Source organism: Bombina bombina, chromosome 7 (genome assembly GCF_027579735.1).
Source record: "Bombina bombina isolate aBomBom1 chromosome 7, aBomBom1.pri, whole genome shotgun sequence".
NCBI lineage: Eukaryota > Metazoa > Chordata > Amphibia > Anura > Bombinatoridae > Bombina > Bombina bombina.
In genome coordinates, this window is record NC_069505.1 from 428,559,939 (window position 1) to 428,577,865 (window position 17,927).

The window sequence follows — 17,927 nt, forward strand, 5'->3', positions numbered from 1 at the left end:
AAATTTTGCTCTCCGCTCACTTTTTTGAGGCTTACGCCGGGTTTAAAAAAAACCGTAATACCAGCGTTGTCTGTAGGTGAGCGGTGAGCTGAAACTGCTCATTAGCCCTGCAAGCCTTACCGACAAAAACTGGTAATCTAGCCGTAAATAATTATCAGAAAGCCGCTAAATCCAAATTCATGTTTAGCCCCAAAGGGTGCATAGTTTTTAATTTGTGGATCCAGTAGGTTTCCCTCTGTCTCAGTCTCATGAATCTATTATATAAGTGAGATACAGGAACTTCTTCTATAGGTGTAATAATGTAACAATTAGGAAACCCCTTATGCTTCATATGACAATGTTTAATTAAACTATGTGATTTTTTATTCTTGATGATACTACAATAGTGTTCTGAACATCGATGGCTGAGACACCTAATAGTGCGGACAACATATTGGATCCCACACTCGCAAGATAATAGATAAATCACATAATGTGAAGCGCAGGTCAATAGACTTTTAATTTGATAAGTTTTCTTATTTACATGTGAATGGAAAACGAGATTACCATGACCGATATGGTCACACATCTTGCAATTAGTACTTCTACATTTAAAGGCTCCTCTACTAATTTTAGATAGGCGTCCCATAAATCTGTTACTATTATTTTGATAGTTAGTTCTAATAGTGTTCCTATGTTTAACAATTTTACTTGGAGCTAAGATGTTTTTTAGATTGGGAGCCTTCTTAAAAACTATAGAGGGCCTTTCCCCAATTAATTCACTTAAAATAGGGTCTCTCCTGAGTATTCTCCAGTGCTTATTAAGGGTTTGACGAATAAGTTTATGGCTACAGTTAGATTGTGTAATAAATCTAACATCAGAAGACTCTGCTGCCTCTTGTAATGCCCTACTATCTTTTTTGTAAGGTTGAAAATGCTCTTCCCTATTTTCATTTCTAGCATGATGATAGCTTTTGTCTATGATATCCAAAGGGTAGTGTTTTTCTATAAACCTTTAAGTATGAGGCTTTGTTCATAAGGGACATTCCGTTTCCATGGATAATGGTGATTACTAGAAAAGTCGAGATAGCTATTAATATCTAGTTTTAAAATGGCTGTGACTATCTATTCCACCTATATCTCAATAGGATATGAGCTCATGTAACACTTGTGGGTGTGTGATATGCAGAGCCTCTGATTGGCCAGCTGAGGTTTTAATAGAGCAACGTAATAGTAGACAATATGTAGCCTGATGAAACGGCGTATTGAGCCGAGAAACGCGTTGCTAAGCAACATTTTTTAAACCGGTTTTAATAAAAGTTTTAATATAGCTGTACCTTGCTCTTGGATTATTCGCATCACACTCCTTTGGAGTTCGTATTGTGGGGATATCTGTTAGCGTCTCTCCACCTAACCCTCCTACTGGATGTAGCACACTTTGACACCGGAAGCCGTAATTCCACCACGAGACGAGCCCCTCTCGCAGCTCATTTGCCGCTGGGGAGTCAGCCGGACGGCTCTGAAGTTTTGGCTTGTCTATTATTGCACTAGATGTGCATGTACACTTGTGAGTACCTGATCATTATTATATGATATCGCTTTGCATACCTAGAAGTTGCTGCACCAAGGGCGCCTCTTTTTGTGTCTTTTAGGACTCGATGACATTATCTGTTTTCACCTGTAGAGAGAGCTGCCCATCTGCTATATCTTTGGTCTGCTGCTGAAAGACTCTATCAGGGACTGTATTGAACTCATACATTATATGTTTATAGTGCTTATAGAATAATAACCAATATTTGCTATTGTTATAACAAGCTCATATTATTGTCCTAATTAACATTGCTCTTCTATTAAACTGAACTACTACCCTATTCCTTTTTTATAAGGAAGGGCTGGTAGTTTTAGGTGCACCTCGTTTTTAAACAACATATATAGTGTTGTTTTTTTTGTTTTAAGATATGGTGACATGAGCAAGATATGGTGACATGGGCAAGTTATGGTGATATGGGCATGATATGGTGATATGGGCAAGATATGGTGATGTGGGCAAAATATGGTGATGTGGGCAAAATATGGTGACATAGGCAATATATGGTGACATGAGCAAGATATGGTGACATGGGCAAGATATGGTGATGTGGGCAAGAGGCATGATATGGTGACATGGGTAAGATATAGTGACGTGGGCAAGAGGCAAGATATGGTGACATGAGCAAGATATGATGACATGGGCAAGATATGATGACATGAGCAAGATATGGTGACATGAGCAAGACATGGTGACATGAGCAAGACATGGTGACATGGGCAAGATATGGTGACGTGATCAAGATATGGTGACGTGAGCAAAATATGTTGACGTGGGCAAGTTATGGTGATATGGGCATGATATGGTGACATGGGCAAGATATGGTGACATGGGCAAAATATGGTGATGTGGGCAAGATATGGTGACATAGGCAATATATGGTGACATGGGCAAGATATGGTGATGCGGGCAAGAGGCAAGATATGGTGATGTGGGCAAGAGGCAAAATATGGTGACATGGGCAAGATATGGTGACATGGGCATAATATGGTGACGTGGGCAAGAGGAAAGATATGGTGACATAGGCAAGATATGTTGACGTGGGCATGAGGTAAGATATGGTGACACGAGCAAGATATGGTGATGTAGGCAAGATATGGTGACAAGAGACAAGATATGGTGACTTGAGCAAGATTTGGTGAGATGGGCAAGATATGATGACATGAGCAAGATATGGTGACATGAGCAAGATATGTTCGCATGGGCAAGATATGGTGACATGAGCAAGATATGGTGACGTGGGCAAAATATGGTGATGTGGGCAAAATATGGTGACATGGGCAATATATGGTGACATGAGCATGATATGGTGGCATGGGCACAATATGGTGACGTGGGCAAGAGGCATGATATGGTGACATGGGCAAGATATGGTGACATGGGCAAGAGGCAAAATATGGTGACATGGGCAAGATATGGTGACATGAACAAGATATAGTGACATGGGCAAGATGGTGACATGGGCAAGATATGGTGACGTGGACAAGAGGCAAGATATGGTGACATGGGCAAGATATGGGGACATGGGCAAGATATGGTGACATGAGCAAGATATGGTGACATGGGCAAGATATGGTGATGTGGGCAAAATATGGTGATGTGGGCAAGATAAGGTGACGTGGGCAATATGGTGACATGAGCAAGATATGGTGACATGGGCAAGAGGCAAGATATGGTGACGTGGGCAAGATATGATGACATGGGCAAAAGGCAAGATATGGTGACATGGGCAAGATATGGTGACGTGGGCAAGATATGGTGACGTGGGCAAGAGGCAAGATATGGTGACATGAGCAAGATATGGTGACTTGGGCAAGATATGGTGACGTGGGCAATATATGGTGACATGAGCAAGATATGGTGACATGAGCAAGATATGGTGATATGGGCAAAAGGCAAGATATGGTGACATGAGCAAGATATGGTGACATGGGCAAGATATGGTGACATGAGCAAAACATGGTGACATGGGCAAGATATGGTGACGTGGGCAAGATATGGTGACGTGGGCAAGAGGCAAGATATGGTGACATGGGCAAGATATAGTGACATGGGCAAGATATGATGACGTGAGCAAGATATGGTGACATGGGTCATGGGTAAGATATGGTGACGTGGGCAAGAGGCAAGATATGGTGACATGAGCACAATATGGGGACGTGGGCAAGATATGTGACATGGGCAAGATATGGTGACGTGGGCAAGATATGGTGACATGGGCAAGATATGGTGATAAGGGCAAGAGGCAAGATATGGTGACGTGTCAAGATATGGTGACATGGGCAAGAGGCAAGATATGGTGACATGGGAAGATATGGTGACGTGGGCAAGAGGCAAGATATGGTGACATGGGCAAGAAGCAAGATATGGTGACGTGGGCAAGATATGGAACATATTATGTTAATTATTCTACAACGCAGAGATTAGATTATTACAAAAACAAAAAGTATAAATTGATTACTCAAACTCCTGACTCCCAGTGGATATGTGGAAAACCATCTTCCTCTTTGCGCTGTATTCAAAGGCTGTGAGAAAGCCGGGCTCCTAAAGAAGGGACATAGTGTAACCACAACTGATCATGTCGCATTAAACATTGCTCATATATTAAGTTTTGAGGTATTACACTCATATATACACATTAAATATAATGGGCTATATTACAAGTGGAGTGCTAATGTATTGCACACCTCCAAACGGGCAAATTATATATCCATAAAATAGTTTGGACTAGTTTGGGTCCTGGGAGTATATAATACCTTTCATGTAACAAAAGTTGCCTGCTTTACCAGTAAAATGTTATGAGATATTTGAGTTATAATTTCATTATGGAGAGGTAATAAGGTATTTATTTTTTTGTACAATTTTATTTGAGTCAACATAACAGTCTTCATTACCTTTCCTTTATTTGTCGCTCAGACATATTGGGCCAGATTACAAGTTGAGTGTTATTTAACGCTCCCGCTCGAGCGTTATCTGCGCTAGAAGTAAGCTTTTTGCGTGCATCAGGTAGCGCGTTCCGAATTACAAGTTAAAAGTAAACTGCTTTTGCTCGCATGATAACCCCATAGAGATCAATGGAGCAACAAAAATAGGGCGGGGGGGGGGGGTAAAAAAGAACACCCTACTCGCGTGCAAACCCGATTGCATATTCTCAAGTGTGCTAACTTGACATGAAAATATAAATATATTACATTCCCATGTTCTTCACATAGCAGAATATGTTCTATGTATTCATAAATACATATTTTTACATATATCTGATGGTATTTTGCTACAATATATATATATCTAATAAGCAAACAGAGGATATACACAAGTAACTCAAACCAAACGTAGGGCTGTTTAAATATAGTGGAAATGCTTTTGCTTCAAAAATGGCAATATATCTGCATCAGTGTTGCCAATTCTTATTATCCCTATGCTATGCACTAGGTACGAAATGTATATGAAACCAAAAGTTCAATGTCCTCAAATAGACAAAACCTTATAACTGGTGTAAACCCGCTCCAAAAGTAACATCCATCAACTCCAAGGAAAACAGTCCTTAAGTATCCCCAAACATGACACTCTTTGAAGGCCGAGGCATACCCCTTTAAATCAACAGTAATGTCTCTTGCCGATAAACCCCAATCTCTGTAATGTTGCTATTAGCAGATATAGACTCACCGGCTCTCAGATGTTCTGTTATGATGAAGAGCATGTACCTGGGTGTCCGGAATGAGTTGTCACTAGTTCCGAAGTACTTGTACTGCTGCACGCCAGGGAAACTACTCTCTTGACTTCCTGGATAGCACTAACCGCACTATTCCGTATCCGGTATAGCCGCTCCAGGATCTCAGCTGCCGGGAGTAACACAGAGAGGTGGGTATGTCCAAATCGGCCAATCAGATGTTTCGTTCTCCACTTCGGGTATGCTCATCAGGGGGAGGTGTGTCCATCTACACCAATCGGATGTGTTAGAAGCCGGTCCCAGTCCTCACTTGATAGAAAACAGCCTGGGAGCTTTAAGTAGAAAGCCTAAATGATTCCTGGTCAGTAGATACGTTTTTCACAAACAGAAGATATTGTAGGCTTGAAATAGTAAAAACAGTTCTTTTATTGATCCCACATAGGGTATAATATAACCTAGGAGGTTATAGCAAGAGTTTGTACAACACAAATGAGCATTGAAATGCTAACATGTTTCGGCCAGCGGCCGTAATCGTAGCTGATCAATGCTTCTGCAATAAAAATATTTCAAAGCAGGGCTCATTCCCAATTGGTTGGCTTGTAGTCCAATCGGATACCTTACAGCCAGGGTGTGTTGCAGTCTCACAGTGTGGACTAATTAATTAGTTAACCCTCTCATCATGATCATATTATTGACACATGTCTGGACTGCAATAGGCAAAGACACATATATATCCTGTCGGCATAAATATGCAGATATTCTTACAAAATGTATTATACATACTTCATAGAAACAGACATGAATAATTGGGTGGTAGTTGTGAAAAGTAGAAAATTGTCCTCGGTAATACTGAATACATCAACATTACTATGCTTAGAAATAGATAAATATATAGATAAATTTGTAAATGTTTACTCTGTGTTAAAGGACTTTAGTCCCCACAATACCCATTATGGCAGTGCTTTCCAAACTGTGTGTCGGGACACACTAGTGTGTCGGCAGCAGTGTGTAGGTGTGTCCCTGCTTCAGCACAATTTTTTTTAAATTTTTTTTTTTGGGTTTCTGACTTTCCACCTGCCTGCTATGCATATCACATGGATGACACGTGATTGATACCTAGGGGGTCACAGATCATCTTAACCTATTGGCATAGCTCAGTGGGAAATGAAACTATTCCCATTGGTGGCTTTGGCGGCACATTGGCTCCTGACTGCACGTGTAGTCTCCTTAATTGGCTTGTGACTGCATGTGTAGTCAGTGAGTGGGACAGCAGTGTGTTTGCAGCGCGGGCAGTAGTCAATCGGACTCACCAAGCTCTGAGGGCGGCAGCTTAAATGCTGAGCTGAAATCAGAAGTCAGTGGGGGTTTTTTGCAACTAGCTCCCAGTAGTGCATTGCTGTTCCTGCTCTTGATATATGGATAGGAAGGGGAAGCTTAAAAATGCGAGTGTCTAATATTCCACCAAATATTCATAAACTGTGTTCATCCCATCAACCTCATACATCCCATTAAAATAGTCAGTAGCTATTGGTGGTGTTAAACTTTTTTTTAATTATTGCACATACATACTGTTACTTGTAAATACATTTTGTTATTATATAATTTATGTGTCCGTATCTCTTAAAACAAGTTAGTTTAACCTCCTGTTTGCCAGTACAACTGAATTACTGTGTCGCGAAATGATGTAGGTCTAAAAAGTGTGTCACTGACATGAAAAGTTTGGAAAGCTCTGCATTATGGTTTTAAAACATGTGAAATCTCAATTTACAGATATATCCAATAGAGTACAATATCATCACTGTCCCATTCAAACCAAGAATTAGAGCATTACATATACACCAAGAAGGGAATCCTCTTCATTATAAATAACCGTGTTTGAAACAGTGTTAGAAATGGTGATATGTTGGTAACAATGCGGGTGTAGTTACACATATACATATATACACACACGTGCACATACATACATATATATGCATACATGTATATATATATACACATAAGGAGAAGAGGAGAGTAGGAGAGTGACGGGACAGCAATATCTAATAGAATATTGAATAAAATGTTAGCAAAATGTAATGGTATATAAATCTTTGTGCATATATGGATTAATAGAATGATGTATGATCCTAAATCAATCCCAGTGGTAATACCAGCAGATACACAAACATATATATACAAATATTTTTGGTAATTTAGATGTCATCTAAAAATAGTTATTGATTGTTAATGAATCTAGACACTTTTGTATTAATGTACATTGTATCCCTAGTCATATTGTTCTAGAATTGAACAGCAGAATAAGAATCTTGATTAGGATTAATTAAGTTTTTAAATATACATGTATTCTATATATAAACCATAATGGGTATTGTGGGGACTAATGTCCTTTAACACAGAGTAAACATTTACAAATGTATCTATATATTTATCTATTTCTAAGCATAGTAATGTTGATGTATTCAGTATTACCGAGCACAATTTTCTACTTTTCACAACTACCACCCAATTATTCATGTCTGTTTCTATGAAGTATGTATAATACATTTTGTAAGAATATCTGCATATTTATGCCGACAGGGGGGTCGATCCGATAAAAATCGCCGCCCGCAAAAGTCGGCGACGCCAATATTTGCGCGTGTTTGGTATCCTATATACGGCGTAACCTAGAAGTTACGCGCGTATATTTCTGCCGTCGCCCGTAGTTTTTTGGGCCATAGGCAGGTATACCAAACCCGCGCAGTTTGGTATCCAATATACAGCGTAAGGACTTACGTGGCGAAAATGGAGAAATCTTACTCCATTTTCACCTCGCCACAAAAAGCAGCCGTAAGAAGCCTTACGCTGACTATTGGAGCCCTGTAACTCCCTAAACTGGCTGCTAAAATAAACCTAACACCTAACGCATGCGCAATGTCTATCTCCCTGTCAACCGCGATCTGCTAAAAAAAAACTAACACCTAACGCATGCGCAATGTTTATCTCCCTGTCAACCGCGATCCCCCGCCGCAATCCCTAATAAAGTATTTAACCCCTAAACCGCCGCCATCTACATAAACTAACCCCGTACTGTGAGCCCCTAAAACCGCCACCATCTAACTGATCTATCCCCTAATGTGAACCCCTTACACCGCCGCCATCTATATTAAAATTATTAACCCCTAATTTAATCTACCTACCCCGCCGCCAGCTATATTATCTATATTAACCCTAAGTATATTATAGTTAATATAGTTATTATATTATATATATATTAACTATATTAACCCTAATTATATTAGGGTTAATATAGTTAATATAGTTACTATAGTATTTATATAAACTATATTAACTCTATCTAACCCTAACACCCCTAACTAAATTCTTATTAAATAAATCTAATTCATATTATAAACTAAAATATTCCTATTTAAATCTAAATACTTACCTATAAAATAAACTCTAAGATAGCTACAATGTAATTAATAATTACATTATAGCTATGTTAGGGTTTATATTTATTTTACAGGTAAATTGTTAATTATTTTAACTAGGTATAATAGCTATTAAATAGTTATTAACTATTTAATAGCTACCTAGTTAAAATAATTACCCAATTATCTGTAAAATAAATCCTAACCTAAGTTACAAATACACCTACACTATCAATAAATTAAATAAACTACAAATATCTATCTAAAAATACAATTAAATAAACTAAACTAAATTACAAAAAAAAAACATAATTTATGCTTACCTGATAAATTCCTTTCTTCTGTAGTGTGATCAGTCCACGGGTCATCATTACTTGTGGGATATTAACTGCTCCCCTACAGGAAGTGCAAGAGGATTCACCCAGCAGAGTTGCTATATAGCTCCTCCCCTCTACGTCACCTCCAGTCATTCGACCAAGGACCAACGAGAAAGGAGAAGCCAAGGGTGTAGTGGTGACTGGAGTATAATTTAAAAAATATTTACCTGCCTTAAAAAACAGGGCGGGCCGTGGACTGATCACACTACAGAAGAAAGGAATTTATCAGGTAAGCATAAATTATGTTTTCTTCTGTTAAGTGTGATCAGTCCACGGGTCATCATTACTTGTGGGATACCAATACCAAAGCAAAAGTACACGGATGACGGGAGGGATAGGCAGGCTCTTTATACAGAAGGAACCACTGCCTGAAGAACCTTTCTCCCAAAAATAGCCTCCGAGGAAGCAAAAGTGTCAAATTTTTAAAATTTGGAAAAAGTATGAAGCGAAGACCAAGTTGCAGCATTGCAAATCTGTTCAACAGAGGCCTCATTCTTAAAGGCCCAAGTGGAAGCCACAGCTCTAGTGGAATGAGCTGTAATTCTTTCAGGAGGCTGCTGTCCAGCAGTCTCATAAGCTAAACGAATTATGCTACGAAGCCAAAAAGAGAGAGAGGTAGCAGAAGCTTTTTGACCTCTCCTCTGACCAGAGTAAACGACAAACAGGGAAGACGTTTGTCGAAAATCTTTAGTTGCCTGTAAATAAAATTTAAGGGCACGAACTACATCCAGATTGTGCAAAAGACGTTCCTTCCTCGAAGAAGGATTTGGGCACAAGGATGGAACAACAATCTCCTGATTGATATTCCTGTTAGTGACTACCTTAGGTAAGAACCCAGGCTTAGTACGCAGAACTACCTTATCCGAGTGAAAAATCAAATAAGGAGAATCACAATGTAAGGCTGATAACTCAGAGACTCTTCGAGCCGAGGAAATAGCCATTAAAAATAGAACTTTCCAAGATAACAACTTTATATCAATGGAATGAAGGGGTTCAAATGGAACACCCTGTAAAACGTTAAGAACAAGGTTTAAACTCCATGGTGGAGCCACAGCTTTAAACACAGGTTTAATCCTGGCCAAAGCCTGACAAAAAGCCTGAACGTCTGGAACTTCTGACAGACGCTTGTGTAACAGAATGGACAGAGCTGAGATCTGTCCCTTTAAGGAACTAGCGGATAACCCCTTTTCTAAACCTTCTTGTAGAAAAGACAATATCCTAGGAATCCTAACCTTACTCCAAGAGTAACCTTTGGATTCGCACCAATATAGGTATTTACGCCATATTTTATGGTAAATCTTTCTGGTGACAGGCTTCCTAGCCTGTATTAAGGTATCAATAACTGACTCAGAAAAACCACGCTTTGATAAGATCAAGCGTTCAATTTCCAAGCAGTCAGCTTCAGAGAAGTTAGATTTTGATGTTTGAAAGGACCCTGAATCAGAAGGTCCTGTTTCAGAGGTAACGACCAAGGTGGACAGAATGACATGTCCACCAGATCTGTATACCAAGTCCTGCGTGGCCATGCAGGCGCTATTAGAATCACTGATGCTTTCTCCTGTTTGATTCTGGCAATCAATCGAGGAAGCATCGGGAAAGGTGGAAACACATAAGCCATCCTGAAGGTCCATGGTGCTGTCAAGGCATCTATCAGGACCGCTCCCGGATCCCTGGATCTGGACCCGTAGCGCGGAAGCTTGGCGTTCTGTCGAGACGCCATGAGATCTATCTCTGGTTTGCCCCAACGTGGAAGTATTTGGGCAAAGACCTCTGGATGAAGTTCCCACTCCCCCGGATGAAAAGTCTGACGACTTAAGAAATCCGCCTCCCAGTTCTCCACTCCCGGGATGTGGATTGCAGACAGGTGGCAAGAGTGAGACTCTGCCCAGCGAATTATCTTCGATACTTCCATCATTGCTAGGGAGCTTCTTGTCCCTCCCTGATGGTTGATATAAGCTACAGTCGTGATGTTGTCCGACTGGAACCTGATGAACCCCCGAGTTGCTAACTGGGGCCAAGCCAGAAGAGCATTGAGGACTGCTCTCAATTCCAGAATGTTTATTGGAAGAAGACTCTCCTCCTGATTCCATAGTCCCTGAGCCTTCAGAGAATTCCAGACAGCGCCCCAACCTAGTAGGCTGGCGTCTGTTGTTACAATTGACCAGTCTGGCCTGCTGAATGGCATTCCCCTGGACAGATGTGGCCGATAAAGCCACCATAGAAGAGAATTTCTGGTCTCTTGAATGGAATGAAGGACACGGCATGCATTTTGAAGTTTTGTTAACCTGTCCTCTGTCAGGTAAATCTTCATTTCTACAGAATCTATCAGAGTCCCCAGGAAGGGAACTCTTGTGAGTGGAAAGAGAGAACTTTTCTCTTCGTTCACTTTCCATCCATGCGACCTTAGAAATGCCAGTACTATCTCTGTATGAGATTTGGCAGTTTGAAAGCTTGAAGCTTGTATCAGTATGTTGTCTAAGTACGGAGCTACTGAAATTCCTCGCGGTCTTAGTACCGCCAGAAGAGTGCCCAGAACCTTTGTGAAGATTCTTGGAGCCGTAGCCAGTCCGAATGGAAGAGCTACAAACTGGTAATGCCTGTCTAAAAAGGCAAACCTTAGATACCGGTAATGACTTCTGTGAATCGGTATGTGAAGGTAAGCATCCTTTAAATCCACTGTGGTCAAGTACTGACCCTCTTGGATCATGGGCAAAATTGTTCGAATAGTTTCCATCTTGAACGATGGAACTCTTAGGAATTTGTTTAGGATCTTTAAATCCAAGATTGGCCTGAAGGTTCCCTCTTTTTGGGAACTACAAACAGATTTGAGTAAAACCCTTGTCCTTGTTCCAACCGCGGAACTGGATGGATCACTCCCATTAATAAAAGATCTTGTACGCAGCGTAGAAACGCTTCCTTCTTTGTTAGGTTTGTTGACAACCTTGACAGATGAAATCTCCCTCTTGGGGGAGAGGATTTGAAGTCCAGAAGGTATCCCTGAGATATGATCTCTAACGCCCAGGGATCCTGAACATCTCTTGCCCAAGCCTGGGCGAAGAGGGAAAGTCTGCCCCCCACTAGATCCGGTCCCGGATCGGGGGCCCTCAATTCATGCTGTCTTAGGGGCAGCAGCAGGTTTTCTGGCCTGTTTGCCCCTGTTCCAGGACTGGTTAGGTTTCCAGCCTTGTCTGTAGCGAGCAACAGCTCCTTCCTGTTTTGGTGCAGAGGAAGTTGATGCTGCTCCTGCTTTGAAATTACGAAAGGAACGAAAATTGGACTGTCTAGCCTTGGCTTTGGCCTTGTCCTGAGGCAGGGCATGACCTTTACCTCCTGTAATGTCATCAATAATCTCTTTCAAGCCGGGCCCGAATAAGGTCTGCCCTTTGAAAGGAATATTAAGCAATTTAGATTTAGACGTAACATCAGCTGACCAGGATTTTAGCCACAGAGCTCTGCGTGCCTGAATGGCGAATCCTGAATTTTTAGCCGCAAGTTTAGTTAAATGTACTACGGCATCTGAAATAAATGAATTAGCTAACTTAAGGAATTTAAGTTTGTGTGTGATGTCATCTAGTGTGGATGATTGAAGTGTCTCTTCCAGAGACTCAAACCAAAATGCTGCTGCAGCCGTGACAGGCGCAATACATGCAAGAGGTTGCAATATAAACCCTTGTTGAACAAACATTTTCTTAAGGTAACCCTCTAATTTTTTATCCATTGGATCTGAAAAAGCACAGCTATCCTCCACTGGGATAGTGGTACGCTTAGCTAAAGTAGAAACTGCTCCCTCCACCTTAGGGACCATTTGCCATAAGTCCCGTGTGGCGGCGTCTATTGGAAACATTTTTCTGAATATAGGAGGGGGTGAGAAAGGCACACCGGGTCTATCCCACTCCTTAGTAACAATGTCAGTAAGTCTCTTAGGTATAGGAAAAACGTCAGTACTCGTCGGTACCGCAAAATATTTATCCAACCTACACATTTTTTCTGGGATTGCAACTGTGTTACAATCATTCAGAGCCGCTAATACCTCCCCTAGTAACACACGGAGGTTCTCAAGCTTAAATTTAAAATTTTAAATGTCTGAGTCCAGTTTATTTGGATCAGAACCGTCACCCACAGAATGAAGCTCTCCGTCTTCACGTTCTGCAAACTGTGACGCAGTATCAGACATGGCCCTTGCATTATCAGCGCACTCTGTTCTCATCCCAGAGTGATCACGTTTACCTCTTAGTTCTGGTAGTTTAGCCAAAACTTCAGTCATAACAGTAGCCATATCTTGTAATGTGATTTGTAATGGCCGCCCAGATGCACTCGGCGCTACAATATCACGCACCTCCTGAGCGGGAGATGCAGGTACTGACACGTGAGGCGAGTTAGTCGGCATAACTCTCCCCTCGTTGTTTGGTGAAATATGTTCAATTTGTACAGATTGACTATTTTTTAAAGTAGCATCAATACATTTAGTACATAAATTTCTATTGGGCTCCACTTTGGCATTAACACATATAGCACAGAGATATTCCTCTGAATCAGACATGTTTAACACACTAGCAAATAAACAGCAACTTGGAAATACTTTTCAAAGTAATTTACAAATAATATGAAAACGAACTGTGCCTTTAAGAAGCACAGAAAATATTATAACAGATAAAATAATTAAGTTATAGCATCAATCTTTGTCAGAATATACAGTTTTAGCAAAGGATTGTTCCCCTCAGCAAATGATAACTAACCCAGGCAGCAGAAAAAAATACACAAATAAACGTTTTTTATATCACAGTCAATACAATCAGCACAGCTCTGCTGTGAATGATTTCTTCCCTCAAAAAAGACTCTTGAGATCCCTGAACTCTGTAGAGATGAACCGGATCATGCAGGAAGAAAATGAACCTCTGACTGAGTTTTTCTGATGCATAGTGAAAGCACCAAAATGGCCCCTCCCCCACACACATAACAGTGAGAGGGATCAGTGAACTGCTCTAATTTAAATCAAAACTATTGCCAAGTGGAAAAAAAGTGCCCAAAACATTTTTTCACCCAGTACCTCAGAGAAAAAAACGTTTTTACATGCCAGCAAAAAAACGTTTTACCTCAATAATTAATTGTCATTTAAAACCTATTGCAAGTCCCTGCAAAATAGGTTAAGTCTATGTATACAGTTTAAAAGCCAGAGAAGTACCATTTCCCAGAAAACTGAAGTGTAAAATATACATACATGACAGCCTGATATCAGCTACATCTACTGCATTCAAGGCTGAGTTTACATTATAACGGTATGGCAGGATTTTCTCATCAATTCCATGTCAGAAAATAATAAACTGCTACATACCTCTTTGCAGATTAATCTGCCTGCTGTCCCCTGATCTGAAGTTTACCTCTCCTCAGATGGCCGAGAAACAGCAATATGATCTTAACTACTCCGGCTAAAATCATAGAAAAACTCAGGTAGATTCTTCTTCAAATTCTACCAGAGAAGGAATAACACACTCCGGTGCAATTATAAAATAACAAACTTTTGATTGAAGATATAAAAACTAAATATATCACCATAGTCCTCTCACACATCCTATCTAGTCGTTGGGTGCAAGAGAATGACTGGGGGTGACGTAGAGGGGAGGAGCTATATAGCAACTCTGCTGGGTGAATCCTCTTGCACTTCCTGTAGGGGAGCAGTTAATATCCCACAAGTAATGATGACCCGTGGACTGATCACACTTAACAGAAGAAACAAACACTAAATTACAAAAAATAAAAAAAAGATTACAAGATTTTTAAGCTAATTACACCTATTCTAAACCCCCTAATAAAATAATAAAGCCCCCCAAAATAAAAAAATTCCCTACCCTATTCTAAATTAAAAAAAGTTCAAAGCTCTTTTACCTTACCAGCCCTTAAAAGGGCCTTTTGTGGGGGCATGCCCCAAAGAAAACTGCTCTTTTGCCTGCAAAAAAAAACACAATACCACCCCCCAATATTACAACCCACCACCCACATACCCCTAATCTAACCCAAACCCCCCTTAAATAAACCTAACACTACCCCCCTGAAGATCTCCCTACCTTGTATTCACCCAGCCGGGCCGAACTCCTCATCCGATCCAAGCGATGTCTTCCAGCAAGCGGCAGTGAAGTCTTCTTCCATCCGGGCGATGTCTTGAAGCAAGCGGCAGAGAGTCTTCTTCCATCGGCGATGTCTTCAAGCAAATCGGCATCTTCAATCTTCTTTCTTCGCTCCTCCGCCGCGGAGCATCCATCCGGCACGACGACTTCCCGACGAATGAGGTTCCTTTAAATGACGTCATCCAAGATGGCGTCCGTCGAATTCCGATTGGCTGATAGGATTATATCAGCCAATCGGAATTAAGGTAGAAAAATCTGATTGGCTGATGGAATCAGCCAATCAGATTCATATGTATATAAATAAGTATATATAAATAAGTAGACAATACAGTGCACACAAATGTATATACATAAGTAGACAATACAGTGCACACAAATTTATATACATAAGTAGACAATACAGTGCACACAAATGTATATACATAAGTAGACAATAGAGTGCACACAAATGTATATAAATAAGTAGACAATAGAGTGCACACAAATGTATATAAATAAGTAGACAATAGAGTGCACACAAATGTATATAAATAAGTAGACAATACAGTGTAACAAATGTATATAAATAAGTAGACAATACAGTGCACACAAATGTATATAAATAAGTAGCCAATACAGTGCACACAAATGTATATAAATAAGTAGCCAATACAGTGTAACAAATGTATATAAATAAGTAGACAATACAGTGTACACAAATGTATATACATAAGTAGACAATAGAGTGTACACAAATGTATATACATAAGTAGACAATACAGTGCACGCAAATGTATATAAATAAGTAGACAATACAGTGCACACAAATGTATATAAATAAGTAGACAATACAGTGCACACATATGTATATAAATAAGTAGACACTACAGTGCACACAAATGTAAATAAATAAGTAGACACTACAGTGCACACAAATGTAAATAAATAAGTAGACAATACAGTGCACACAAATGTATATAAATAAGTAGACAATACAGTGCACACAAATGTATATAAATAAGTAGACAATACAGTGCACACAAATGTATATAAATAAGTAGACAATACAGTGCACACAAATGTATATAAATAAGTAGACAATACAGTGCACACAAATGTATATACATAAGTAGACAATACAGTGCACACAAATGTATATAAATATGTAGACAATACAGTGTACACAAATGTAAATAAATAAGTAGACAATACAGTGTACACAAATGTATATAAATAAGTAGACAATACAGTGTAACAAATGTATATAAATAAGTAGCCAATACAGTGCACACAAATGTATATAAATAAGTAGACAATACAGTGCACACAAATGTATATAAATAAGTAGACACTACAGTGCACACAAATGTAAATAAATAAGTAGACAATACAGTGCACACAAATGTATATAAATAAGTAGACAATACAGTGCACACAAATGTAAATAAATAAGTAGACAATACAGTGCACACAAATGTATATAAATAAGTAGACACTACAGTGCACACAAATGTAAATAAATAAGTAGACAATACAGTGTAACAAATGTATATAAATAGATAGACAGTACAGTGCACACAAATGTAAATAAATAAGTAGACAATACAGTGCACACAAATGTATATAAATAAGTAGACACTACAGTGCACAAAAATGTATATAAATAAGTAGACAATACAGTGCACACAAATGTAAATAAATAAGTAGACAATACAGTGTAACAAATGTAAATAAATAAGTAGACAATACAGTGCACACAAATGTAAATAAATAAGTAGACAATACAGTGCACACAAATGTAAATAAATAAGTAGACAATACAGTGCACACAAATGTAAATAAATAAGTAGACAATACAGTGTAACAAATGTATATAAATACAAATGCTGTTTGTGGTCAATGACACCAAGTAAGTCCTCTGTAAAGGACAAAGGTTGAGTAGTTATATTTTATTTCTCTATAAGCACCATCTAGTGGTACCAACTTAATATTACCCTGATTTGTTTTATAAGGTACTCCTGGGATGATGCTGTGACATTAGCCCTGGGCCCAACTCACTATAACTCACTATTAACTTGTTAGCAGCTTCCTTTATCTTCTCTACTTTCGCTTCAGAGAGGCCCTTGATATTACACATCGCTTTTTTAGTGGTCATCTGAATCCCTTTCACTGTGCAGATCAGTCTTAACTTGAATTGCGCTAAAGCGATCACGTTTACTTTCAACTTGTAATATGTGTGAAAAACCTGATGTGTGCAAACACACGTGAAAAAACCCTATTCGCTTGTGTGTAACTGTCAGTGCTCTACTCGTAATCTAGCCCATTGATGGTGTACAAACGACAAAACCAAGAAATTGTTTTCTATAAGGTATATATGTTTGTTTCTTAAACTGCATTAACACTTTGTTAAAGAGAGTTTAAATTTTTTTTTTTACAAATACATGACTAGGTTACAAGTGGGGCGCTATTTAGCACTTTCGTTCGTGCGCAAATACCGCCAGAAGTAAACTTTACGAATTGAAAGTAAAATATTTGTGCGCGAGCCAAGGCTGACGTGCGCTAACTTCAGGGATTAGCACCAAACAAACTTTTTCTCCCCATAGACTTCAATGTAGAGCACAAACTGGAAAAAAACATAATTTATGCTTACCTGATAAATTCCTTTCTTCTGTTGTGTGATCAGTCCACGGGTCATCATTACTTCTGGGATATAACTCCTCCCCAACAGGAAATGCAAGAGGATTCACCCAGCAGAGCTGCATATAGCTCCTCCCCTCTACGTCAGTCCCAGTCATTCGACCA

The 17,927-nt window shown here is 39.4% G+C and overlaps 1 protein-coding gene across 1 annotated transcript in view; it reads right to left on the reverse strand.

Annotated features, from left to right (window-relative positions):
- The window catches only part of DMC1 (DNA meiotic recombinase 1), a 165,715-nt gene extending 147,989 nt beyond the window's left edge, over positions 1-17,726 (reverse strand). Inside the window, exons 1-3 of the mRNA XM_053689434.1 lie at positions 17,714-17,726; positions 17,194-17,324; positions 4,029-4,111 (exon numbers count right to left, since the gene is read on the reverse strand). Of these exons, the coding sequence (XP_053545409.1) occupies positions 4,029-4,111; positions 17,194-17,324; positions 17,714-17,726 (227 nt within the window). The remainder of the gene's footprint in view (positions 1-4,028; positions 4,112-17,193; positions 17,325-17,713) is intronic.
- Positions 17,727-17,927: the final 201 nt, after the last annotated feature.